This window comes from Entelurus aequoreus, linkage group LG04 (assembly GCF_033978785.1).
Source record: "Entelurus aequoreus isolate RoL-2023_Sb linkage group LG04, RoL_Eaeq_v1.1, whole genome shotgun sequence".
Taxonomy (NCBI): domain Eukaryota; kingdom Metazoa; phylum Chordata; class Actinopteri; order Syngnathiformes; family Syngnathidae; genus Entelurus; species Entelurus aequoreus.
Window position 1 is genome coordinate 31617296 of NC_084734.1, and position 27959 is coordinate 31645254.

At 38.7% G+C, this 27959-nt stretch overlaps 2 protein-coding genes across 6 annotated transcripts in view; both read left to right on the forward strand.

The window, feature by feature from the left end:
* The window catches only part of rab32a (RAB32a, member RAS oncogene family), a 48966-nt gene extending 46393 nt beyond the window's left edge, over window positions 1-2573 (forward strand). The window contains exon 3 of the mRNA XM_062044592.1: window positions 1707-2573. Coding sequence (XP_061900576.1) covers window positions 1707-1856 — 150 coding nt within the window. The 3' untranslated portion in view covers window positions 1857-2573. The remainder of the gene's footprint in view (window positions 1-1706) is intronic.
* Window positions 2574-5444: 2871 nt separating this feature from the next.
* The window catches only part of adgb (androglobin), a 148064-nt gene continuing 125549 nt past the window's right edge, over window positions 5445-27959 (forward strand). For 2 of the 5 annotated variants that reach the window (XM_062044593.1, XM_062044597.1), the window contains exons 1-8: window positions 5669-5766; window positions 5879-5987; window positions 13585-13723; window positions 13796-13888; window positions 16069-16140; window positions 16272-16451; window positions 24141-24307; window positions 24900-24986. In XM_062044593.1, the coding sequence (XP_061900577.1) occupies window positions 5923-5987; window positions 13585-13723; window positions 13796-13888; window positions 16069-16140; window positions 16272-16451; window positions 24141-24307; window positions 24900-24986 (803 nt within the window). In that variant the 5' untranslated portion in view covers window positions 5669-5766; window positions 5879-5922. The other 3 variants (XM_062044596.1, XM_062044595.1, XM_062044594.1) reach the window with 3 other exon arrangements.

A 27959-nucleotide genomic window follows, 5' to 3' on the forward strand; every position in this document is an offset into this window, starting at 1 on the left:
CCCCATATTTCTATCGAGGAAAATGTTTTAATCGTCATCGAATCGACATTAAGGTTTTAATTAGTGCAATAACTTAACTACAAGAGGCGCAGGGTTTTGTTTTCTCCGCCGTCATCGCCATTTGAGTGACAGACATGTTGGCCAATCAGAATTGTTGAGCTTCACGTTTTTTCCTCCTCTCGCTTCAAACAGTAAGGAGGAGGTCTTACTCGGTGCATCGTTCTCAGCACTTGAGCGCATTTTTTTAACAGTAGAATTAATTTTTCAATCATCCACGATCTTTGTCTCGGTGGGCGGTGAGCGAGACCGCCAGCGTTTCAAATACAGGAAGCACGGACAGAGAGCCTCCCTATTCGCAATTTGACAGTGAGAAGTGCCGCAAAGTAACAAAAATGAAGAGGAAGCAATATTATTACAAAGCCAAGTGCCCCATAGTGGGAATATTTCAGCTTCAAATCGGGTGGGCAATATACGCCCATCAACATGAATGAACAAGCGAGAATGCCGCGATGGCAAAAAAACAACCTAGTTTTTTCTAACAGGGAAAAAAACTGCACTTTAAAATGTTCAATATTTGTTTACGTTGAATTTTTGCTCAGACAAATGAGAGTACATTTAATATTTTGTTTATTTATTTAGTATAACAAAGTTATTTACCTTGCAATTACAGTACAACGATAAACGATTCTACAGTAATGAGAAATAAAAGTTGATATACTTTTAAATGATTACTTGCATTATTATTATATATTGACTATATGTGATTACATTACATTATAAACACTGTATTTTTTTGGTTATTTCTTCAGTTTAAGATCATGATGTAGACCAGAAGTGTCAAACTTAAGGTTTTGTCAGGTTTTAACAGGTTTTATCCGGCCCAAGGGATGAGTTTGCTAAGTATAAAAATGAGCAGAAATTTTTGACTGAAAGAAACTGCTGTTATAAATGTGTCCACTAGATGTCACAATAGCAATTATTTGTATCTTTGTAGATGACGCTACATATGTAAAAAAAATAGTACATACAGATGTTAGTACATCAGTCGAGAAAAATTAGCAAACTACATACCGGTAAATAACATCCTTTAATTTGATTTTGATATTATTTTTTTATCTTGATAGATTGAAAATCTATTGACTGATGAACATTATCACATTTATTCAGAAAGTATAATTAACGACAAATAAAGGCAGAATACTATTAACCGCAACATGTAAGTGTAAACCAACAACATTATGATTTGTACATTTTCAGAATGTGCTTGTTCTATTTTCAAACAAAGAAAACAATCTGAAGTTGTCTTTATTTTTAAGTTATCGTGCCGTGATTTTACCCACTTGGGAGTAGATTTTTCTCCATGTGGCCCCCGATCTAAAATGAGTTTGACACCCCGATTTAGACAAAAGCTGCGAGTCTGTCTGCATGAAGCCATATATTTTTGAAAGTCAATTATTGCATTATGTTCTAATGTGTAAAAATCGAATCGCAATTTGAGAGAAAAAACATTGTTTTATTGCACAGCCCTAACTACAATACATGTTAACATAAACATATTTTTCATAGATATGATCCCTTTGGTTCTCAAATATTATGTCTACAAAGTCGATTGAGCATGTATGTCGACGCCGACATACAGTAAGCACGTTCAGCTGTAATTTTCATTGAAATAGTTGTTAATAGGCTTTACTGTGTTCTTCCCGCAGGACAACATCAATGTGGATGAAGCGGCACGATTCCTGGTGGAGAGCATCTTGGCAAACGGCAAGGGTTTGCCCTACGAGGAGAGCAACGGAGACCGCGTCAAACTAGACCAGGAGACCGTGGCGGCTGAGAGCAAACCGGGCTGCTGCTAACACTCACTCCTTTAACCGTAAAGACGACACACAGGTCCACAGCCCTTTAAGCGCGAGCCACGGTGGAAATATGGCAAACGCTAACTGTACAGAAGGACCCATTCTTGTTTAATTTTTTTTTTTAATTCTAGCCTTTCCTACAGCAGAATATATGCTTTTCAAAAATACTGCAATAGCCTCTATCATACTGCTGAACCGTTCTGTTTAATCCACCATTAACACAAAACCTTAAATACCGTACTTGAAATTGCCTTGTTAGCCCCTGGACTTTACCTGGCAACAAGGTTTAGGGCTCAGCATTGTGCCTTTTTATCCAGAAAACACCACTCGCTGCCTTTTATTTGTATTGACGTAGAATGTATTGATTACACACTTCACTTTTAGGTGTTTTTGCAATTAATGCCTCTTAAAAAATAAAGTGCACTCATGTCTTTCTTTGATTTTGCTACTGTCTAACATGAGACAACAGTTAAGTATTAACAATGTGTTTTTGTGTGTCATGGTACTGCAACTCCTCCAATAGTGGCCTCTTTTTGCTGCTCTCTGCAGTTAAGTCAATAGCGATGATTTTTTTTAATGCATCAGACCTCATGGATCATTTAGGTCTTAGAATAAGGAAAAAAAAAGTATACTGTCGTGTTTTTTTCTTAGGTTTACATGCAAAAAATATGGTAAAAGAGAGATGCTGTCTTGATTAAATGTATTTATCTTCCTCACTGTGCTTTGGTCTGTTTGGATGTTTGACTGACTAATTAGCTTCACAGTTTGGCAACATTTAATACAAAATAATAGTGACCAACGAATTTAGCATGTTGGAATGCAGCAAATATATAAATACAGTACAGGTGTGTCCAAAAGTTTGGAGACACCTTCTCATTCAATGCGTTTTCTTTATTTTTATGATTATTTATATTGTAGGTTGTCACTGAAGGCATCAAAACCGAATGAACACATGTGGAGTTATGTACTTGACAAAAAAAGGTGAAATAACTGAAAACATGTTGTATATTCTAGTTTCTTCAAAATAGCCACCCTTTGCTCTGATTACTGCTCTGCACACTTGGCATTCTCCCGATGAGCTTCACGAGGTCGTCACCTAAACAGTTATTTCACCTTTTTTTGTTAAGTACATAACTCCACATGTGTTCATTCATAGTTTTGATGCCTTCAGTGACAATCTACAATGTAAATAGTCATGAAAATAAAGAAAACACATTGAATGAGGAGGTTTGTCCAAACTTTTGGCCTGTACTATATATATATATATATATATATATATATATATATATATATATATATATATATATATATATATATATATATATATATATATATATATATATATATATATATACATACACTACCCTTCAAACGTTTGGGGTCACCCAAACGTTTTTGTGGCATAGCCTTCATTTCTAAGAAGAAGAATAGACTGTTGAGTTTCAGATGAAAGTTCTCTTTTTCTGGCCATTTTGAGCGTTTAATTGACCCCACAAATGTGATGCTCCAGAAACTCAATCTGCTCAAAGGAAGGTCAGTTTTGTAGCTTCTGTAACGAGCTAAACTGTTTTCAGATGTGTGAACATGATTGCACAAGGGTTTTCTAATCATCAATTAGCCTTCTGAGCCAATGAGCAAACACATTGTACCATTAAAACACTGGAGTGATAGTTGCTGGAAATGGGCCTCTATACACCTATGTAGATATTGCACCAAAAACCAGACATTTGCAGCTAGAATAGTCATTTACCACATTAGCAATGTATAGAGTGTATTTCTTTAAAGTTAAGACTAGTTTAAAGTTATCTTCATTGAAAAGTACAGTGCTTTTCCTTCAAAAATAAGGACATTTCAATGTGACCCCAAACTTTTGAACGGTAGTGTATATATATCAGAATCAGTAATACTTTATTAATCCCTGAGAGGAATTTAAAATTTTCAGCACAATCCTACTTCAAACATTTCAGGGAGACAGAACAGGCTCGCTGACGGGTCTGCCAACTTCCGGCGGCCCTTACAAAAAAGGTGAGATACAGGTAAACGACGGGTGGGTGGGGGGGGTTGTCTAAGCCTGGGCCCCTGGAGTAATGCCATGGTCAGTACACCAGTTATTGGTGGTTTTGGCACTGTGGGCAGGTGCCAGATCATGCTGGAAAATGAAATCCTCATCTCCATAGAGCTTTTCAACAGATGGAAGCATGTAGTGCTCTAAAATCTCTAGAAGCGTCTGACTTGGGCTATGGAAAAGAAGCACTGGACAGTTGCAGAGTGGTCCAGAGTCCTGTTTTCAGACGAAAGCAAGTTTTGTATTTCATTTGGAAGTCAAGGCGCTAGAGTCTGGAGGAAGGCTGGAGAGAAGCAAAATCCAAGTTGCTTGAAATCCAGTGTGAAGTTCCCACAGTCAGCAATGGTTTGGGGAGCCATGTCAGCTGCTGGTGTTGGTCCACTGTGTTTCATCAAGTCCAGAGTCAATGCAGCTGTGTACCAAGAGATTTTAGAGCACTACATGCTTCCATCTGTTGAAAAGCTCTATGGAGATGATGATTTCATTTTCCAGCATGATCTGGCACCTGGCCACAGTGCCAAAACCACCAGTAACTGGTGTACTGACCATGGCATTACTGTCCTCGATTGGCCTGCCAACTCCCCTGACCTGAACCCCATATAGAATGTGTGGGGTATTGTGAAGAAGAAGCTGAAAGACACCAGACCCAATAATGCAAATGAGCTAAAGGCCGCTATTGAAGCATCCTGGGCATCCATAACACCTCAGCAATGCCACAGGCTGATTGCCTCCATGCCACGCCGCATTGATGCAGTAATCCGTGCAAAAGGATTCCCAACCAAGTACTGAGTGCAGTAATTGACATTTTCAAATGTTTGATTTTGTTTTGCTGTTATAAATCTTTTTATTTTTACTTGGTCTGAGGAAATATTCTAATTTTTTGAGATAGGATTTTTGAGTTTTCTTAAGCTGTATGCCATAATCAGCAATATTAAAATAATAAAAGGCTTGCAATATTTCCGTTGATGTGTAATGAATCCAGAATGTATGACATTTTTGTTTTTTTAATTGCATTACAGAAAATAAAGAACTTTATCACAATATTCTAATTTTCGGAGACACTCCTGTATATATGAATTCAGGGAAAAATCCCCCGAAGAGCAGAGAAACCTGCGAAACAGGCTTGTTGGGATGAAATAGCCTCTGTGTTTTTTTCTCACCTAATGTACTCCGGTATTGAGCACTGTATAATGGATAAACCACAGAAACCTTGACTATATATGTATATATATATATGTATATATAATAATAATTGATTAGATTTTATATAGCACTTTTCTATCATTAGATACTCAAAGCGCTCACAGAGAAGTGAGAACCCATCATTCATTCACACCGTATATATATATATATATATATATATATATATATATATATATATATATATATATATATATATATATATATATATATATATATATATATATATATATTTACTTAATAAAATTGATAATCTCGTTTTGTAATTTATTACACAAACTACCATGCTTCATAGCAACCAGTGACGCCGGGTCAAAACTCCGCCCCCGTTGTCAAGGCAACACAGCAAACAGCAGCTCGAGACAGGTAAATAGGAAGCCGCTGGACGCCGACGCATCTGTTGTCGTCTAACTTGTCGAATAACACCTTAGTTTTCAGTAAATGGGTTTATAATGAACACACTTTGTCAGCGGCATACTTTAAAAATAACGAGGTAACTTCCAGCAAGTTGTCTTTTTTTTTTCTCCAAGCAGCACAGCATGTGTGAGTTTGTCTTCCGGGCTAATCAGTACCGACCACTCAGCCGTTACATTTGCTAGCTTCATACAGTTGATTACAATTTAGCGACATAATCATCAATAGTTGGTAATATAAGCTAATAAAGCACAATGAGATTATCTCATTGGATACATTAATTTGTACAGTAAATTGTAAATTAATGCTTTTATTACTCACTCTGTTCTGTTTGTTTTGACAGCTAACGCACGGTAAAGTTGTACATTAGGAAGGAAGAGGGACACAATGTCGAAAGGAAAGCTGAAGAAAAAGGGCGACACTTCCAGCAAAATATCTGAAGAGCAGACCGAGTGAGTTTGGCTTGGTAATGTAGAGTTAGCACTAGCACTCACATTAGCTAGCTGCTGTACACTAGAACACACTGAGAACACAGCTCAGGGGGATTATACTAAAGGGGAAAGAAGGGACAAGCTGTAAAAAAAGGATGGATGGAAAGAAACTAAACGGATAAGCAATACCGATGCATACAATAAATTAGAATATCCTTGAAAATGTTATTCATTTCAGTGGTTCAGTTCTAACAGTGAAACTCAATTCTATACAGTACCAGTACAATGAAATAGTTCCAGACCCTAAATTAGGCATCTTGTGAAATTTGAAAAAAAGTTGAAAAGTTCATTATTGTGTAAATCAGGGGTGTCAAACAAATTTTTGATCAAGGGGCCACATGGAGAAAAATCTACTCCCAAGTGGGCCGGACTGGTAAAATCACGGCACGATAACTTAAAAACAAAGACACCTTCAGATTGTTTTCTTTGTTTAAAAATAGAAAAAGCACTTTCTGAAATTGTACAAATCATAATGTTGTTGTTTTTAGGTTTTTTTTCACTTACATGTTGCGGTTAATAGTATTCTATCTTTATTTGTCGTTATTTATACAAACCCCGTTTCCATATGAGTTGGGAAATTGTGTTAGATGTAAATATAAACGGAATACAATGATTTGCAAATCCTTTTCAACCCATATTCAATTGAATGCATTACAAAGACAAGATATTTGATGTTCAAACTCATAAACTTTTTTTTTTTTTTTCAAATAATAATTAACTTAGAATTTCATGGCTGTAACACGTGCCAAAGTAGTTGGGAAAGGGCATGTTCACCACTGTGTTACATGGCCTTTCCTTTTAACAACACTCAGTAAACGTTTGGGAACTGAGGAAACACATTTTTTAAGCTTCTCAGGTGGAATTCTTTCCCATTCTTGCTTGATGTACAGCTTAAGTTGTTCAACAGTCCGGGGGTCTCCGTTGTGGTATTTTAGGCTTCATAATGCGCCACACATTTTCAATGGGAGACAGGTCTGGACTACAGGCAAGCCAGTCTAGTACCCGCACTCTTTTACTATGAAGCCCCGTTGATGTAACACGTGACTTGGCATTGTCTTGCTGAAATAAGCAGGGGCGTCCATGGTAACGTTGCTTGGATGGCAACATATGTTGCTCCAAAACCTGTATGTACCTTTCAGCATTAATGGCGCCTTCACAGATGTGTAAGTTACCCATGTCTTGGGCACTAATGCACCCCCATACCATCACAGATGCTGGCTTTTCAACTTTGCGCCTATAACAATCCGGATGGTTCTTTTCCTCTTTGGTCCGGAGGACACGACGTCCACAGTTTCCAAAAACAATTTGAAATGTGGACTCGTCAGACCACAGAACACTTTTCCACTTTGTATCAGTCCATCTTAGATGAGCTCAGGCCCAGCGAAGCCGACTGCATTTCTGGGTGTTGTTGATAAACGGTTTTCGCCTTGCATAGGAGAGTTTTAACTTGCACTTACAGATGTAGCGACCGACAGTAGTTACTGACAGTGGGTTTCCGAAGTGTTCCTGAGCCCATGTGGTGATATCCTTTACACACTGATGTCGCTTGTTGATGCAGTACAGCCTGAGGGATTGAAGGTCACGGGCTTAGCTGCTTACGTGCAGTGATTTCTCCAGATTCTCTGAACCCTTTGATGATATCACAGAATGTGGATGGTGAAATCCCTAAATTCCTTGCAATAGCTGGTTGAGAAAGGTTTTTCTTAAACTGTTAAACAATTTGCTCACGCATTTGTTGACAAAGTGGTGACCCTTATTGGACTGAGTATTTCATGGACTCTACTTTTATACCCAATCATGGCACCCACCTGTTCCCAATTTGCCTGTTCACCTGTGGGATGCCCCAAATAAGTGTTTGATGAGCATTCCTCAACTTTATCAGTATTTATTGCCACCTTTCCCAACTTTTTTGTCACGTGTTGCTGGCATCAAATTCTAAAGTTAAGGATTATTTGCAAAAAAAAAAGTGTTTATCAGTTTGAACATCAAATATGTTGTCTTTGTAGCATATTCAACTGAATATGGGTTGAAAATGATTTGCAAATCATTGTATTACATCTAACACAATTCACCAACTCATATGAAAACTGGGTTTTTATTTTCTGAATAAATGATGTGATAATGTTCAGCAGTCAACTCACTTGTGTCAATTTTCAATCTATCAAGATAAAAATATTATATCAAAATCAAATTACATGATGTTATTTATGTAGTTTGATCATTTTCCTTGACTGATGTACTAACATCATGTGGTTTATTTTGTACATATGTAGCATCATCTACAAAGATACGAAGAATTGCTATTGCGACATCCAGTGGACACATTTAGAACAGCAGTTTCTTTCATTCAAAAATTTCAGGTTAATTTTTATACTTAGCAAACTCATCCCGCGGGCCGGATAAAACCTGTTCGCGGGCCTGATCCGGCCCAAGGGCCGTATGTTTGACAACCCTGGTGTAAATAAAATACTCTATTCTAAAGCACATGTGTCAAACTCAAGACCCCCACATCTGGCCCCAAACATCATATTATGTGGCCTGCGAAAGCCTGGAAATAATGTTTGTCAATAAGGCATTTCACCTTTCTTGATAAATGTATTTCAAATGTTCAGTTCAGTTCAGTTTCAGTTTATTTGGAACATGCATACGATACAATGTAATGCATCACATATTTCCAGTTGTTTCATTACAGCACGTCCGAAAAGGAGTAGGACGAAGCTGAGTTTATTTAATCCTATCTTTTCATACCGTAGCAATTGTATCCTATTTCCTTGTTCTCTGTAACATAACAGTGAACAAATAAATAATATACCTTAGTAAGTAAACAAATATCAAATACATAAATAATCTTTGTCTCAATAAAAAAAAAAAAACAACAACTTTGTAACACTTGTAGTTTGAACAGTCTCTTAAAGTGAATCATATTGGTGCTTTGTTTGATTTATTTGCTTATTCCATTCCATAATTTAATTCCACATACTGATATGCTAAAGGTTTTAAGTGTTGTACGAGCATACACATGTTTAAAATTAGATTTTCCTTTGTGATACAAAAACAATGTAATGCATGCAAAATACAGTTCGGAATTTTGATACAATTTTCCAAGCTTTTCTAGCCACTAAAAACCATTTTCAAATATAAATTCCCTACACTTGCCGAACTAAAATATGTGCTTGTCATTTTGACTTCTGATTCCAGATTTCCATCAGTTTATTGGTCAACAATGATAATAACTAAATGAAGGTGCAATTGTGTAATAATCCGTACTTCCAGATTTTTGCTGAGCCCTAAAATGCCTAATTTCACTGCAGCATTTTCAAAAAGTTGTGGCAAAATCGCCCCTAGGGAGATATTTTGATTGGTTAGATTGCCAAAAATGTTGATGATTGGCCAAAATGTGCGGGGAAATTTCAGGGATTGGGCATAGTTGGGCGAGGCTGTGCATTATTTGCATAATTTGGTTGAATTTGGCGTAACGGAGGCCAGCCAAGGTGGCTGGGCCATGTGTATGTTAAACCAGCTTATTCCCTGCCGCAATGTGGCCCACGCTGAGAATGAGTTTGACACCCCTGCTCTACGTAAAGTAACTTTTGCACGATTCTCTCAATAATTAAAATACACCTGTATATTGAGGAAACGTCTCCAAGATGCAAAATATGCATGATCTTTCCACACATTTCCCCGAGCTGTTTTCAGTAGCAAATTTGTCTCTCACCTAACTGACTTATTAATACAACATATATCCTTCAAAAGTACCCTTGCTTTCCAGTAAGCTGTTTTATGACAGTATATCTTCTCAAGGGAAAATACAATACAAAAAAACTTGGATGTACACTGCTATCCCCATTGTTGTATTATTGGGTTTTTGCTGAAAATGTTCGTCAAAGTTTGCCCCCATTTTTTTATACCGTCTTCGTTATCGTACGGCCAAACATGGTGTATAGACTTGGACTTAGACAAACTTTAATAATCCACAAGGGAAATTGTTCCACACAGTAGCTCAGTTACAAAGGATGGAAAGGATAATGCACACAAGAGCACAAAAAGAGGGCGAAAATAAAAGGTATAAAGTAGACAAAAAATGTACCATAGTAGCAATATAAAATATAACATATGTAATATTTACATATTATATATACAGTATATAATATATACTGATATATTATTGTATAATATATACAATATATAACAAATCCCAATTACCATGTACAATATTACAGTATATGTAACAGCTGCAGCATAAAATAGAGTAGATCCAGCAGAAAATAGACATTATAAACAAAGAGAGGTAGCTAACATTGAAGGTGTCAGGTAATAGACAACTATCATCTATTGCTGTATGGTGAGTGATTATACAGCTGGATGGAGTGCGGAATTAAGGAGTTCTTGAATCTTGTATAACACTTGTTTACCCTCGTTCATTCCACGGAATTGGGTGCCCTAACTAAAATTATTTTTTTTACTGAGTATGATAGCACAATGAACCACCATCGGGCCAAAGAAAGTTGTGTGTGCCAGCACTTTGGTGAAGAAGGTGAGAAACACTATTGAATCCAAAGAATCATTTAAAGCAAAATAAGAAGGCGGCGTCTGCTAGATATTCTCTATACAATATATTTTGTGTTAAAATATGTGAGTGTCCTGAAGGAATTAATTGGATTTACATTATTTTGTCATGGGAAAAAGTATTTCAGTTTTTGTTGGAGATAGGTACGACTGTATAAGTTTGCAATACACTGACATTTACGCAACAGTACCCTTGTACGGTATACCAGTACTAGTATAGTATTGCGGTACTAATGAATCAAAAATGGTACTATACTCTGTTTGAGAACTTAAATTATGACCAATGCGTGATCCTGTAACGACTTGGTATCGGATTGATACCCACATTTGGGGTATCATCCAAAACTAATGTAAAGTACCCAAACAACAGAATAATAAGTGATTATTACATTTTAACAGAAGTGTAGATAGAACATGTTGAAACAGAAAATAACCAGATATTAACAGTAAATGAACAAGTAGATTAATAATACATTTTTACAGCTTGTCCTTTATAATTTTGACAAAATAATAGAATGATAAATGACACAATATGTTACTGCATATGTCAGCAGACAAATTAGGAGCCTTTTTTTGCTTACTTACTACTAAAAGACAAGTTGTTCACTATTTTATTTAAGGACAAAATTGTTCTTCGATTGCAATAAGAAACATATGTTTAATGTAAACTTAGATATTTTGTTAAAATAAAGCCAATAATGCAATTTTTTTTGTGGTCCCCTTTATTTAGAAAATAATTGAAATACATTTTGGTACTGGTAACGGTACCAACATTTTGGTATCGAGACAACCCTACTCAGCAGTAGGGCTCCAACAATGGATATATTTCCATCCATCCATCTAGGCCTGGGCAATTTGGCCTAAAAATAAAATCTCAGATTTTTTTCACAAAAATTTAGATTTTCCGATTTCTTCTGATTTTTTTCGAAGTTTTTTTCTTTTATTTGATCAAAAACTATTAGTTTGAAATGACACTGCATGCATACACTGCATCTTAATTTTAGCAACATTCTAAGTTGAATAATGTTGTTCTTTTTACACCTGATGTAAATTGTACTTTTTAAGGAATACTTTTCAAATAACTAATTTAAGAGCTCCCTTTGGAAGCAATATTTCTATCTTAAATATTTCTGTTACCAAAAATAAATATTCATTTTCAACATTGAGATTAATGAAGTGCAAACTTAAAAACTTCTGTCTTGAATAAAATACTTATTTAAATAAAAATGTAGTATTATACACTGTAAACTAAGATAATAAAGTTTGAGAACCACTGGTGTAGTCGTTACACTACTGCCATCTAATGTCTGAGAATTGCAACTGCATACAACATTTACTATATAATACTTGCAAATGAGACAAATGAGAAGTAGTGATATAACCATATCAAAATCTCACGGTACGATATTATATCGATATTATGGCCAATTACGATATTATTGTGGTATATGTCCAGAAAAAAAATACTTAAAAATGCCATAGTGTGTAAAATGGAGTGTTTAGGATAAACCCACTTACTGTAATTGAACACAAACATTGTGTTCAAATGTTGTAATCATACTTATTACTACAAACAGGTATTTTTAAGTACAAATGATTGAGCGAGAACATCCACTGTTTCAAGCATATATTTAAAAAAATAAATACAATTTAATGTTTACCTTGATTTTAAAGTGACAATGTAAACATTTAGAGTAACAAGTGTAAAACAATAATGTACACTTTAGTGTCTCTCAAATTGTACCTTCTACAGTGGACATTTTTCATATCAGTTTGGAAAACGTCGTTTCTCAGAAATTTTAAATCACATTTTAACTTTTAATAATGTGAATAAATGTGAGTGTGAATGTTGTCTGTCTATCTGTGTTGGCCCTGCGATGAGGTGGCGACTTGTCCAGGGTGTACCCTGCCTTCCGCCCGATTGTAGCTGAGATAGGCTCCAGCGCCCCCGCCACCCAGAAGGGAATAAGCGGTAGAAAATGGATGGATGGATAGATAATGTGAATACCCACAAATTGACCCCTAGCTTCACTGGTTCATCTTTTCCGGGTGATGGTAGCTAGTCAATTAGCAGGTGTTTTGGCTTGGAACGCTCGAGACGAACCTGGCGTGCATTATATTACCTCCGCCACAGAGGTTTTGTTTTCGCCAGGGTTTTTTTGTTGCAACATGCATACAACTTAAAAGGATATAGACGACTTAAAAAAACAAAAAAAACCTCTTATTTACTACAAAGTGGAACACACTTTACTTCCTGCTTCCTCTTTCTCTCCGCTTTACGGCACTTCACGCCACCACTATGCGGTCCCGCGATGTGCAGAGGATTTGGGGAAATTTAGTTTATTTTCAGACCGCCAAAGCAAAAGTGCCAGAAAAAAACTACACTCACCAAGTTTTCGTTAGATACCGTCATGTGTCACGGTATTACTGTGAAGATTTTGAAACCGCAATACCGCGGTATCCACAACATTGTTACATCCCTCGTAATAAAAAACAATACAACAATTGGACAGCACAGTTTTCATGATCAGCTCGTTTTTAAGTGTTACATTAAAAATCTGATTTCTTTATTAAATACAATTATCATTAACTAATTCGCCCAAAAGTAACAAAACTTTGTACCGTTGAGTACAGGTATCGATTACCGGTACCATATATAGCTGAAAGGTACCAATCCCTTCATATTACTGCCGAAATAGCAAGTAGCAAGCGCCATGGTCACAGGCCGCATGAATGCTGCTAGCACTACCCAGCTGCGGTTCATCAAGGAAATTGGGTGTACTCCCTTGTATTGCCACATATTTATAAATGAATAGGCTCTGTGTGGACTTATTGGATAGTAAAGCTATACTGCTATACAAGCTGCACATATCCAAGTTTACTTTTAATTGTCCCTTAAGAAGATATAATAAAGTGTGTTCTTCAATGTGAGCAATGCTGTATTGACCAAGTGGGAAATACAATGAGAGAATATCACTTCTCCTAATTTCAGACTAGTTTCTGCAGCTTTAACTTCCTCAGAGAGCTGGGAGGATGTGTGGCACGAGTGGAGTGACGCAGACGTCTTCAGGGAGAAATGGGACTCGGGCAAACCACCCGAAGATCCAAAGGCTATGACAGACGCTTCCAGTGTAATTTGAAGTCGAAGAACATTTCAACTTAAGTGCATATTTAATTATAGAATTTGCTGTGTTTGTGTACAGTTGTACTTTGAAGATCCTGAGGGAAAAATTAGTCTTCCCCCATCATTGGAAGTGTACTACTGGAGGCGACCTGCAGACTTTCTGATCAACATGGTAACCTACAGTATCAACACATGTCTTCAGCTTTATGTTACATTGCCATCTGTAGCTGGTCGCATAGTCTTAGAATTTTTGCTTCATTCTTAGGTAAGCAAACTCATGCGTCCATTTCTAATGTCCTAAAATGACACAAATGCTAACTTCCTCAGTGTGAAGCCACTTTTTCCAGTTGAATGAAGCTCAAGCGTTCGCACACGGTCACAAAATGGTAGGGATTGAAAGGAAATAATTGACGTCGGTAGCCAAACCCAATCTCCAAAGTTTTTGTGAAGTCGTTTGCATGTCATGCAAAAACAACATAACGTTGTCTGGAACAGTCCGATGAGATAACCCATTGAAGTACGGTGCAAGGTTTAATGATCACAACACCTTTACAACTTTGTTTTGCCGTCCACATTGTTACCACAGCACACATACACACACACATCATATGTTGAGCCGACATGGCATCTGTAAAGTTTACAGTGGAGTTGAAAAAGTGTCATTATTTATTCATAGAGAATGTTATCAGTAAAACATTGCAGCTGTATTTTCTTTAAAAAACACTTAAAAGGTGTTAAATATACATACGTTTAAAAACAAAACTCCCGGTAATTATTAGTGTCAACATATATTTTTCTTTTGACTTATTGTTTTTCTCTTTTTTTCCAATTGTTGCTGCTTATTTGATGACTACAATGTAACACAGGCTGCACTCTGTACACCCCTGGTTTATTTACATGTAATGTTCTGCCTTTGAATTTGAGATAAAAAAAAAAACAACAAAAAACTTTCAACTTGAGGTTGAAATGAAGTTACAGTAAAACTAAAATACATTAATATACACATGAAGTGCACATACAGTACATGTAGGAATTATGTAAATTCCACAACACTGTTTGAGATCAGCTGTAAAGAGTAAAGGTTGGCTCTTATAGTGCTAGCTTAATGCTAACATACAATGGACCAGCCTATTCGCAGGCTAACCAAAATTAGCATTGCAATATTTTTAAACTTGTACAAACTTTCAACATATGAGATTTTAATAGCACAAAATTGACAAATGTATTTCTACTTACAGGCATTATTGACCCTTAACTCTGAACCACCTGGCCAGTCGGCTGCTCTCTGACTAACTACAAAGCCTGTTGCTCTAGCTCTAATTTTAAAACAAATAACATAGACCATATTTTGTCGAATATGATTGCCTTTGAGCTGGCAGCACTTATATCACCTAAAAGGTGAATTGTGACCTAACTGTATCGCAAGTTTATTTGACTGTTTTTTTTTTATTTAAAAAAATTTTTTTAAATACTTTTATGGCCCGCCACAAGTAATTGAGTATACAAGGGAGACACTGCTCTTAATAGACGCCTGGGGCTCTCTGAAGTTGACTAAGTAAATAGCACCAGAGAAAACTGTATTTGTCACACAGTTTCAAATGTGGCAAAGAAAAGCTGTTTTTAAGTCTCCAATGATTAATAATTGCGACACTCTTCAGTTGCACTTCCCTCAATGTAGAATTGAGAAATTCCTGGAAGCTTCCTGCTGCTTTTGTTTTTTTCTTTTCTCTCCCATTTGGTGATTAAGTCATTGCCAGATCATAATCTGACTTTTCACTCCTGATGTCAATAGTTAATTAATTAATTTCCCAGGAACAGCGAGCGAAGGCTAGTGGCTTTTAGCCTGCGCAGATGTAATCTCCACTTTAGCTGCCATAGTCTCTCTCGCTCTCTCTCTCTCACTCTCACTCTCACTCTCACTCTCGCTTTCTCTCTCTCTCTCTCACTCTCGCTTTCTCTCTCTCTCTCTCTCTCTCTCTCTCTCTCTCTCTCTGAAGCTTACTATTGATGCAAGACCCTAAGGTTTGTCTCCTCCATGGAAAAAACACAGCCACCCTCGACCTCTTGGCTGATCTCTCTCGCCATCAGCTGACACAATTATTAATATTTAATTAGTCATAAGGTAGAGTCTATTAGCGGGCCAGTCAAATGTTCATTGCGGATATTGCAGTCTAGGGAGTATCATGGCGAGGTTAGACCAGTTGAGGCCCCCGAGGGAGAGTTAATTAGGACACATATTCATGTCGACTTGAAAAAGATTACCTGCTGCACTGCTGTTTATTTTTTTTTATTTTTTTTTATTTTTACAGTGCAGTAAATGTACTCATTTGCATGTGCATGTTTTATTTGTAGGTCCCCACCGTTGTTGAGAATATGGTCAGCTTCGACCTAGTAACCTCCAACCATCATCTGCTTTGCAGCGAGGTTAGTTTTCAACATTTTGATGGTATTGAACTTGGGCCCCTTGTATATTGATGGATTGCTGTATCAGTATAGATCTGCATACCTGTGTGTAGTAACCCGTCACTGCAGTTACTCTTCTGTTCTCTGTCAAGCTGATGAGGTGGATCATCAGCGAGATACACATTATTTGGAAAGTCTGTAACCTTCCTGGAGTTACGGATCAAAATGGCTGGAAGCCGTGGGAACACATCTACTCGCTTTGCAAACCGGGAAAAGGTCACGTGCCGCACTACAACAGTTATGGAAAATACCTGATTCGACTGTTCTGGATGGTGAGTGTCACCATTTTGAAAGCGCCACGTCACAATTTCAAGGTGTTACCTTATTTTCTAAGCTTCACATGAGGTATTTGGTTGGTGGTCAACTGCAGTATCTGCTCTGTATATTTTAAAACACATGCTCCCATTAAATATCATGGAAATGGAAATATGTTCCAGTGTCAAACTCACAATCTTATGACATTATTGACTGTACAGGCAATCTTTTATGTACTGTATGTCTATGGATGTTCTCCTTCATCCAAGTCATTGTATTGTCAGGACACTCAATCGATCACAACTGGGCTGTTTGGTTTGTCTTTAAAGACGTTTCGCCTCTCATCCAAGTACGCTTCATCAGTTCATTCTCTTATATTTAGACTGATCAGATCTAGTCTTAGACTTAGACTAGATCTAACCAATTTAAGTCTAAGACTAGACGTAGACTTACTTCCTTTATTGTTATTCGAATTTGAACTTTACAGTACAGATGAGAAAAAAATGTCGTTGCGTTAGTTCATTCCACTACTAACCACATTGTGAAGTATGCGGACGACACAACAGTAGTGGGCTTTGTCTGTGACAACGACATGGACTACAGGGAGGATGTGAAACATCTGGTTGACTGGTGCAGAACCAACAACCTGGTCCTGAACATCGACACGACCAAGGAGATCATCGTCGACTTGACGAGGCACCAGTACAGCCACACTCCACTCTTCATCGACGGCACAGCAGTGGACATGGTAAGCAGCACCAAGTTCCTTGGGGTGCAGATAACTAACAATCTGACCTGGCCCCTATACACCGGAGCTCTTATAAAAAGAACTCAGCAGCGCATGCACTTTTTACGTCGGATGAAAAGAGCACATCACCCTCCCCCCATTCTCACCACATTCTGCAGAGGGACTATATAGAGCCTACTGACCAACAGCATCTCTGTCTGGACTGGAGCCTGCAGTGCCTCAGACTGGAAGTCTCTGCAGAGAGGGGTGAGGACGGCAGAAAAGATCATTGGGTCTCCTCTTCTGCCTATCCGGGAGATCGCAAAAAGCCGCTGCCTGACCAGGGCTCATAAAATTTGTAGAGACTCCAACCCCCACCAAAGACTGTTTTCACTGCTGGACTCTGGAAAGAGGTTCCGCAGCCTCTGTAGCAGAACCTCCAGGTTCTGTAACAGCTTCTTCCCTCAGGCCATAATACTCTTGAACGCGTCATAATAATCCCCTCAATTACCCCCAAAAGCGGATTAACTCGCTGGACTATAAAGACAATATAACATACATCTGTACACGTAGATGCATATGCAAAAGTGCAGTATATCTATCTGTACAGTAAATCTATTTATATCTGCACCTTATTGCTCTTTTATCCTGCACTACAACGAGCTATCCATCCATCCATTTTCTACCGCTTGTCCCTTTTGGGGTCGCGGGGGGTCGCTGGAGCCTATCTCAGCTACAATCGGGCGGAAGGCGGGGTACACCCTGGATGCAACGCAATTTCGTTCTTAGATATGACCAACTACATTTATGAGCATAAACTGATGAAGCCTACTTAGCCTACCAATGACCTAGATTGGTCAGAGCTAGTCTTAGAGTAGATCTGACCAATCTAAGTCCAAGATTAGATTTGACCAATTTAAGTCTATGAGCATGAACTGATAAGCCTACTTGGATGATAGGCGAAACGTCTTCTAAGACAAACCAAACAGTCCCGCTGCAATCGATTGAATGCCCTGAGAATCCTTTAAAGGCCTACTGAAATGATTTTTTTAAATTTAAACGGGAATAGCAGATCCATTCTGTGTCACACTTGATCATTTCGCGATATTGCCATATTTTTGCTGAAAGGATTTAGTAGAGAAAATCGACGATAAAGTTCGCAACTTTTGCTCGCTGATAAAAAAAAAGCCTTGCCTGTACCGGAAGTAACGTGACGTCACAGGAGCTAGGATTCCTCACAATTCCCCGTTGTTTACAATGGAGCGAGAGAGATTCGGACCGAGAAAGTGATGATTACCCCATTAATTTGAGCGAGGATGAAAGATTCGTAGATGAGGAACGTTACAGTGAATGACTTGAGAGGCAGCGATGGACGTATCTTTTTTTGCTCTGACCGTAACTTAGGTACAAGCTGGCTCATTGGATTCCACACTCTCCTTTTTCTATTGTAGATCACAGATTTGTATTTTAAACCACCTCAGATACTATATCCTCTTGAAAATGAGAGTCGAGAACGCGAAATGGACATTCAGTGCCTTTTATCTCTACGACAATACATCGGCGAAATGCTTTAGCTACGAGCTAACGTGATAGCATCTTGCTTTAACTGCATATAGAAACAAAAAAAAAACAACCCCTGACTGGAAGGATAGATAGAAAATCAACAATACTATTAAACCGTGGACATGTAAATACACGGTTAATGCTTTCCAGGCTGGCGAAGGTTAACAATGCTGTGCTAACGACGCCATTGAAGCTAACTTAGCAACCGGACTGCACAGAGCTATGCTAAAAACATTAGCTCTCCACCTACGCCAGCCAGCCCTCATTTGCTCATCAACACCCGTGCTCACCTGCGTTCCAGCGATCGGCAGAAGGACGAAGGATGCGTTTGGCGGCCCGGAGACGTAGGAAGTCAAGGTGAGGTCGGCGGCTAGCGCGGCTAGCGCTCCATCAAAGTCCTCCTGGTTGTGTTGCTGTAGTCCGCTGCTAATACACAGATCCCACCTACAACTGTCTTCTTTGCAGCCTTCATTGTTCATTAAAAAAATTGCAAAAGATGTCCAGAATACTGTGGAATTATGAAATGAAAACAGAGCTTTTTGTATAGGATTCTACGGGGTACCATAACTTCCGTTACTCGGACTTCGTCACGCGCATACGTCGTCATACCGCGATGTTTCAGCCGGATATTTCCCGGAAAGTTTTAAATGTCACTTTATAAGTTAACCCGGCCGTATTGGCATGTGTTGCAATGTTAAGATTTCATCATTGATATATAAACTATCAGACTGCGTGGTCGGTAGTAGTGGCTTTCAGTAGGCCTTTAAATAGCATTATTCACATACTTAATTGTCATACAGTGTGACCCAAAAAAAGCAAATCCCACAAAAATATTACTAAATCCCACAAAGGTAAGCACATTTCTTGAAATGTCTTCAGTCTTTTTACAACCATCCCCCAAAGTTTCTGTTATCTTGGTCGCTTTGCATAAACGTTATTCATTCTTTTCAAAATCTGCTCCAAATGGGCTAAGCGGTGTTTAAGGGCAACTTTGATTTTTCATGCAAAATTGTCAATTACTGGAGCACATTTCTCTTGGAGATGTTAAATTTAAGATTTTGTACAGTCCCATAATCTCTGAACTTCTGAACCCAGCAAAAAAATCCAGCTTTTTGATGGCGCCCTGAAACCCAATTAAAAAAGTTCAGATTGTTAGAAATTAAGGGCATGATTTACTAAAGGTTTACGTGTACTAAAATGTGTGCAAATTTGATGGCACACGCACCGCTGATCTACTAAACATGTGTGCAAAGTGGTTTGCGCCTCTGTCTTCATTATAGGGGCTGTTTGCAACATTTACACAGATGTTTAAAGGCGCCAACTTTTTGATGTATTTTACACTGAATATTCCGCCCTCTTCCGGCTTCTAGGACGTAATGACGTAGCTACTTACGTATGTAACACATGCACGCACATTAGCTGTGCTTGTTGTTAGCTAATAATAATGATTTGGATAGTTAGCATTAGCTATCATTGAATGTATATTCTATCATAACAACAACATGACTGCAAATTATGTTTCACTTCTCTTGGACTGCTTTGTGTGCATGTGCTCCCTGTGTGTACATGTTGACGAGACTGATTCAGTGACTGCCATAAGCACCAATCATTTTGTTCGGGCCAGTAAAAAAAAAGTACTACACAAACTTAGAAATTGTGAAAAATATAGACCATTTTAACACAAATGTGTTCTATTAAACCACTAATGGTAACACAAGCTATCGAATGGTGTTATATATCCATCCATCCATCAATCCATTTTCTACCGCTTGTCCCTTTTGGGGTCACGGGGGGTGCTGGAGCCTATCTCAGCTGCATTCAGGCGTAAGGCGGGGTTCACCCTGGACAAGTCGCCACCTCATTGCAGGAGTGTTATATATTTTGCTTTGAAATATGTAACTGTAAGCAAGTTGCAAACAGCCCCTTTAATATACTCTAACTCAGGGGTGGGCAATTAATTTTTACCGGGGGCCGCATGAGCAACCTGAGCACTGCTGGGGGGCCACACTGACAATATTTCAATTACATTTTGCTCAAATTATTTTTGATATACCGTAAGATAGATAATAATAATAATAATATTTTCATTTAACCTAACTTATCTTTATACAAAAGCAGATGGCTTTTGATGGTTTTATTTTTAACACTTTCTTACACAACACTTCCTGATGTATATTACAATACAAAAATTTCAATTTCTGTCACTTTATCCTGCATCCTCTTTGTTGTAAAACCTTTATTTAACCAGATAAGAAAACATTGTGAACGTAGCACGCCTGTAAGGTGATTGGCGAAGAAGGAGGAAGCGTTGCTGTTGCGGAAATGAGGAGTGAGGATTGGTTTTCCTTTTGGAAAGAACGAGATAAGTTGAGCTGTGTTAGTATAGCATGCTCAATAAAAGTTTAAAAAGTGCATCAGACTTGGTGTGCACTTCTTCTGGACGCTACAATTGATGTCAGAAGTGGGATGAAATGCCTCCCAGTTCGCCTTGCCATCAAACCTGGGAGTCTTCATTGAGGGCGGAATTACCCCCGTGGCAAGCAGCGTGGCTGCACCTGTAAACACTCTCTCTCTCTCTCTCTCTCTCTCTCTCTTTGCGGCGAGCTCCTCACGTGGCACGTACCTCCCGATGACGTAGCACACAAACAGTGCAGTATTCGCAAAGTTTTACTTCTGCCACCAATTGTAGTGTCCAGAAGAAGTGCACATCAAGTCTGACGCTCTTTTTAAACTTTTATTGAGCAAGCTATACTAACACAGCTCAACATATCTCGTTCCTTCCACACGCACGTCTCCTCACTCCTCATTTACGCAACTCAAGAAGACAACATCTACTTCAGCAGGTCGTTACACTATATTCTTTAAACACAGCAACGTGTGTACCACAAATAAGCACACAGCTTTACCTTTACTTGTCTTGTTGAAAACACGCCATTCGTCATCAACTTTTCTCTTTTTAGTCGCTGTGCGCCTTCCCTCACAGGACATACACACAATAACACTTTTCAAAATAAAAGCAGCACAGTTGTATTGCACGCACGACAAAGATGTTTTTTTAAATTTATTTTGTAATTTGAGATTGCCGCTGCGCGCACGAGCATACGTCCACACGGAAGTAATACAAATAACGCTTTTCAAAACAAAAGCAGCACCGTTGTATTGCACACTCGAAATAGATGCTTTTTAAAATTTATTTTGTAATTTATAATTGGCCTCACGCGGGCCGGACAGGGACGTACAAAGGGCCGGATGCGGCCCGCGGGCCGCACAATGCCCAGGTCTGCTCTAACTCCTCACCCAGGCTAACTAGACCTGCTCTAGTGTATCAACTGTAGTCAACTGAGACCCAAACAGTAATCTATATTCCTATAAAGAGTAATGGTGCTTTCCCGGTTAGGGTGAAGGCCGTCCATCCTCAACAGGTCAGGTCTACCCCCGAAAGAGGGCCAATTAGCTACAAAACTTTAACCCTTGTTTCTACAAAAGTTAGTCAGCCACCTGTTAAGCGAGACTAATTTGCTATATCGCTCATAATTACCTCTCACGGGCAAGAGACCAGACACAATTACTTGATGCCCAGCCATATTCCTAGCAAAATTACTAATCCGAACTATGTTTCTCTTTGTAATCTCAGATTGCTTCATCCTAATTTCATGATTAGCCTCATGTACGTGTCTAGGTCTCTTGCGAGCCAGCTCTCTCAGGTTAGCTTTAATGTTGGGAGCTTTGGCCCCAGAGATACACTTTATTGTGGTTGGTTTAGTAAAATTAATGTTGTGAGTGATGGAGTCACCTGTAACTTAGGTGTGGGGGCCGGTGGACTGAGGTGTAGGACTAGCTAAAGAGCGAAAGCTAAAGCTAAGCCACAGGGTTCAGATCGTAGGAAAAAAGTAGCGGTTTATTGTTCGGAATTTACAGTTAATCAAAAATAACCTTCTGATGCCTTCACATCTCACTTATCAGCAATGTTACATTTAAAGGGGACCTATGATGTACTCCGACTTTTCTGATGTTGTTACAATGTTGGATACTCTTGTTAAACAATGCCAAAGCTTCATATCGTAAGGTTTAAGCATTTTGGCGTGAGCTTCCATACAGTTTTGGATACGTCTGTTTGCGGGGTTTTGCAGTCTGGCTACGTTGTGATGTCAGAGCAAGGTGGACATACTTATTTGGACATTAAGTCAAGCTCTCAGCCAGACTTCAGGCTATGAAGAAGCAGGTAGGATAAAGTATTATTTTATTTCCAATCGTGGCATAATTGGCTATGGTGCATATTTAATAGTTACATGTGCATAACACCAACGTGTGACATAGGATAAGATGAGAAATCCTGACATAAATCCTGATAAAATCTTTTTTTTAAATGCAGGTCTGAATCAATCGAGTGTGTACACATGTACCTAATGATTTGACCGGGTTCATCTATATGATGTTTAAGAAGTTTATTTTCAACCGTGTCTGAAAAAAGTAGTGGTGATGACTTCAAGATACATATTTAAACAGTCTACATTTTCAAAAGATAAATTATGATACTTCTGGAGAGGGCGGGGCGTGTTTTTTTTGGAATCTGGAAATGCCTCCGGAATGGAACACCTTGCCAATACAATGTGACTGTTAAGCAAAATTTACACCAAAGAATATCCAATTCAGTACATATTACCTTGACCACAAGGATGTTTTAAAAATGTAGATGCAAATCATCATAGCCACCTTTAAGCGAAACAAAAGCAGTAATTTAATTTAAAAACATATTGTGATTTGATGATATTCCATATTGCCCAGCTCTAACTATGAGGGTGTGAATTTAAAAATGAAATAGTTTGTACTACACTAAAAGGCTCTTCATGCACTGGAAAAACCTTACTTTAAAAACACACTATTTTCCTTTGCATGTACACGATCGAAATCAGTGGTTGCCGTGCCAACCATAGCATGCAAACAGATGGTTGTTGTGATGGCGTTAAGCTTCCAGCCCTCCAACCCTTCCTTCCTCCCCTGCTTGACTGTTTGCAGCCGTTCCTCCCTTCCCTCAAGCATGTCTTATTCTTTAATAGTCTTTACCAACTTCTTATTTTGTCCTCTTCTCCCTATCATTGTCATTCTTAATTCCTTATCCTCCTCCTTCTTATCCTACAACCTACAACCACTACTACCCCCTCCCCCTATAAGTCTTTACCCACATCTTATTTTGTCCTCTTCTCCCTATTTTTGCCATTCTTTCTTAGTTATCCTCCTTCTTGTCCTATAACCACCACTCATTGAACTTCCCCGGATAACCATGAACTGATGGTCTATTGTTTTCTTTTCATCTGGCTTATTCAGTCCAACTCGTTCTGAATTTTACTATACTTCTACTGACACGTTCCCGATAATTTTAGCATCTCCTAAAGCATCTCTTCCTTTTTTCGTTCAGGGCTGTTGGAGGAAGATAACGGTGGACGATTTAATGCCATTTGATAGAGACAACAAGCTGCTGCTCCCGGCTTCCAGCTGTCAGTCAGAGCTGTGGCCTATGCTGTTGGCCAAGGCTCTCATTAAAGTTATCAACACACGGCCTCACCATGAAGATGCCAACAGAAAGTGAGTGTCCATGTTCATTCATGATTATCAGCATGAGCGCTTTTTCTTTAAATCGTTAAAATGGGTTTATATATGTGTGTTTTACTGACTCAGCCAAGCCCTTGGTCTGACCTTACAGTTTAGTGGCATGTCTATGATGGAGCAACATGGCGTGTGTAAAAGTGGTTGTACCATCATTCACGACACATTAATCTTTAATCTCAGACAGGAGACAAAGGAGACTTTTCTCCCGGTGAATCATTCATAAGTCACGCTGGTGAAGGTTCCAAACTTTGCCCAGGTATCTACTTAGGTGTTTATTTTTTACAGTCCTACTGAACCCACTTCCATGAGTGTCATGACTGTGGAGTGGACAGGTTGGCCACTGCATTTCCCAGGAGGTGCAATTAGAGTTGTTGGTGCCATCTGTTCGGACTAATGTGATGTCACACACTATTCCAGAAAAGGGCTTAAAATTCCTTCACAAAGCTTAAATGTAACTTTAATTCCTTAATTATTATTTACCACACCAAAATTGTGTCCCCTCGCAGAGCATGCCATAAATAAAATGATGTTTTCCTTCTGTGCTTTAAAAACATTGCCCTTTTCTCAGTAAAATGTTGCAGCTTTCCAAGGAGATGGGAGAGTTCACTTTCATCCACCACCTCACTGGCTGGATCCCAGAAGTCAGTTCAATAAGGTAAGACTCAGTGTCTTTCCTATCCCTGTGTGTGATTTGATTCCTACAGCTGTTTCTCATGTACCCTCCTTGTAGTAATAGTAAAGTAAAACTCAGTGTCAAGCATGATTGGGTAGAATAAAGCTCCTACAGTAAGAGCAATATTTTAAGGATTCCGTATTACACAAATTTGACTTTTAATGCTCCTATTACTCCAGGCCCTCTGCGACCTCGAAAGGGACGAGCGTTAAAAACTGGATGGATGGATTCTCCTATTACAATATTATGTGTCTCGAGAGCCTGTGAAATATCTACCATCTTCCTCACTTGCTCTTGAAGTTCTGGGTTTCAATTATGTCATAAAGGAAAACCTCCTTGTGGACATAATAACTGTAGGAGTACTGTATACGACCAGCACTTTGTTAACAAAAAAAAGCAGGATTCTCTAAATATCATAGAATAATGCTAACTATCCGCCAGTAAGCTACAGATGCGGCAGCTGTAAGTTTGACCATATTGTTTTTAGCGTATAGGCTAACTTAGCATAATTTTCTTGTCAAAATGTGAGTGTATGTTAGTATTGTGGCTCTTTTAGCTGTGCGAATGTTCCTGATTCCTTAATGTTGAGCTGATGTACAATATGTGATATACAGTATGGCAAGTTGGACAAGTACAGTGTCACGGTGATATTGGAGCTTTGAATATTGGTTGTTACAGATATTGAGCCAATAGCATATCAGCACAAACCATACATACTTTTATTATTTTGACAAGGGAAATATTAGAAAAGGCTTGATCAAGTGATATTACTCAGAGAACAATGGGAGGTATGAAAAACACTAACCTATTTATTATTATTATTGAACTTAGGCTCTCTTTAGGTTGAAGTGGAGTTGTATTTGTTTATTTAGAGACACCTAGAGGCCACAATAGTTCATTAAGTTCAGCTCGTGAGTTGTGATTTTGTAACTTGAATGATGCGAACACATCTGTTACTGGATACTTCCTAATACGCTCTCTTGGAGACTTTGTAAGTGTAAGTAATATTAACTCAAATTATTTGATACTTGTTTGTACTGAACTGCTATCTAGTTCAATTAAAGACACTCATTACATATGTCTAGCTTGTGTGCTTAGGTGTTCTAGCACCTAGTAGTGTTTACCTTTTATCAATGATTTCACTAAAATACAATAAAAAACCAACCTTATGTGCTTATTGGAGGATATGTAGATGTTAACTGGCTGTCCAGCTTTGCACACGTAAATTCGCTGCAGGGCTGCTTGTATGTATAATAGGAATTTTAGATATACTGTAATTAATGTTTAAGGTAGAAAAGCACTATACAAGTATAACCCATTTATCATTTGTTTTTTGCTGATATCGTGAAGTGAAGTGAGTTCTATTTATATAGCGCTTTTTCTCTAGTGACTCAAAGCACTTTACATAGTGAAACCCAATATCTAAGTTACATTAAAACCAGTGTGGGTGGCACTGGGAGCAGGTGGGTGGCACTGGGAGCAGGTGGGTAAAGTGTCTTGCCCAAGGACACAACAGCAGTGACTAGGATGGCGGAAGCGGGGATCGAACTCGAGTTCTGGCACGGCCGCTCTACCAACCGAGCTATACCGCCCGATTTTCGTACTGTGAAAAAAAACTGGAAAAGCGCACAATAGCACAAAATACTATAATATGGGACAAAAGGCCTACTGAAAGCCACTACTACCGACCACGCAGTCTGATAGTTTATATATCAATGATGAAATCTTAACATTGCAACACATGCCAATACGGCCGGGTTAACTTATAAAGTGACATTTAAAACTTCCCGGGAAATATCCGGCTGAAACATCGCGGTATGATGACGTATGCGCGTGACGAAGTCCGAGTAACGGAAGTTATGGTACCCCGTAGAATCCTATACAAAAAGCTCTGTTTTCATTTCATAATTCCACAGTATTCTGGACATCTTTTGCAATTTTTTTAATGAACAATGAAGGCTGCAAAGAAGACAGTTGTAGGTGGGATCGGTGTATTAGCAGCGGACTACAGCAACACAACCAGGAGGACTTTGTTGGAGCGCTAGCCGCGCTAGCCGCCGACCTCACCTTGACTTCCTACGTCTCCGGGCCGCCAAACGCATCGGGTGAAGTCCTTCGTCCTTCTGCCGATCGCTGGAACGCAGGTGAGCACGGGTGTTGATGAGCAAATGAGGGCTGGCTGGCGTAGGTGGAGAGCTAATGTTTTTAGCATAGCTCTGTGCAGTCCGGTTGCTAAGTTAGCTTCAATGGCGTCGTTAGCACAGCATTGTTAACCTTCGCCAGCCTGGAAAGCATTAACCGTGTATCTACATGTCCGCGGTTTAATAGTATTGTTGATTTTCTATCTATCCTTCCAGTCAGGGGTTTATTTCTTTTGTTTCTATATGCAGTTAAAGCAAGATGCTATCACGTTAGCTCGTAGCTAAAGCATTTCGCCGATGTATTGTCGTGGAGATAAAAGGCACTGAATGTCCATTTCGCGTTCTCGACTCTCATTTTCAAGAGGATATAGTATCCGAGGTAGTTTAAAATACAAATCTGTGATCTACAATAGAAAAAGGAGGGTGTGGAATCCAATGAGCCAGTTTGTACCTAAGTTACGGTCAGAGCGAAAAAAGATACATCCATCGCTGCCTCTCAAGTCATTCACTGTAACGTTCCTCATCTACGAATCTTTCATCCTCGCTCAAATTAATGGGGTAATCATCACTTTCTCGGTCCGAATCTCTCTTGCTCCATTGTAAACAACGGGGAATTGTGAGGAATCCTAGCTCCTGTGACGTCACGCTACTTCCGGTACACGCAAGGCTTTTTTTTATCAGCGAGCAAAAGTTGCGAACTTTATCGTCGATTTTCTCTACTAAATCCTTTCAGCAAAAATATGGCAATATCGCGAAATGATCAAGTATGACACATAGAATGGATCTGCTATTCCCGTTTAAATAAAAAAAAATA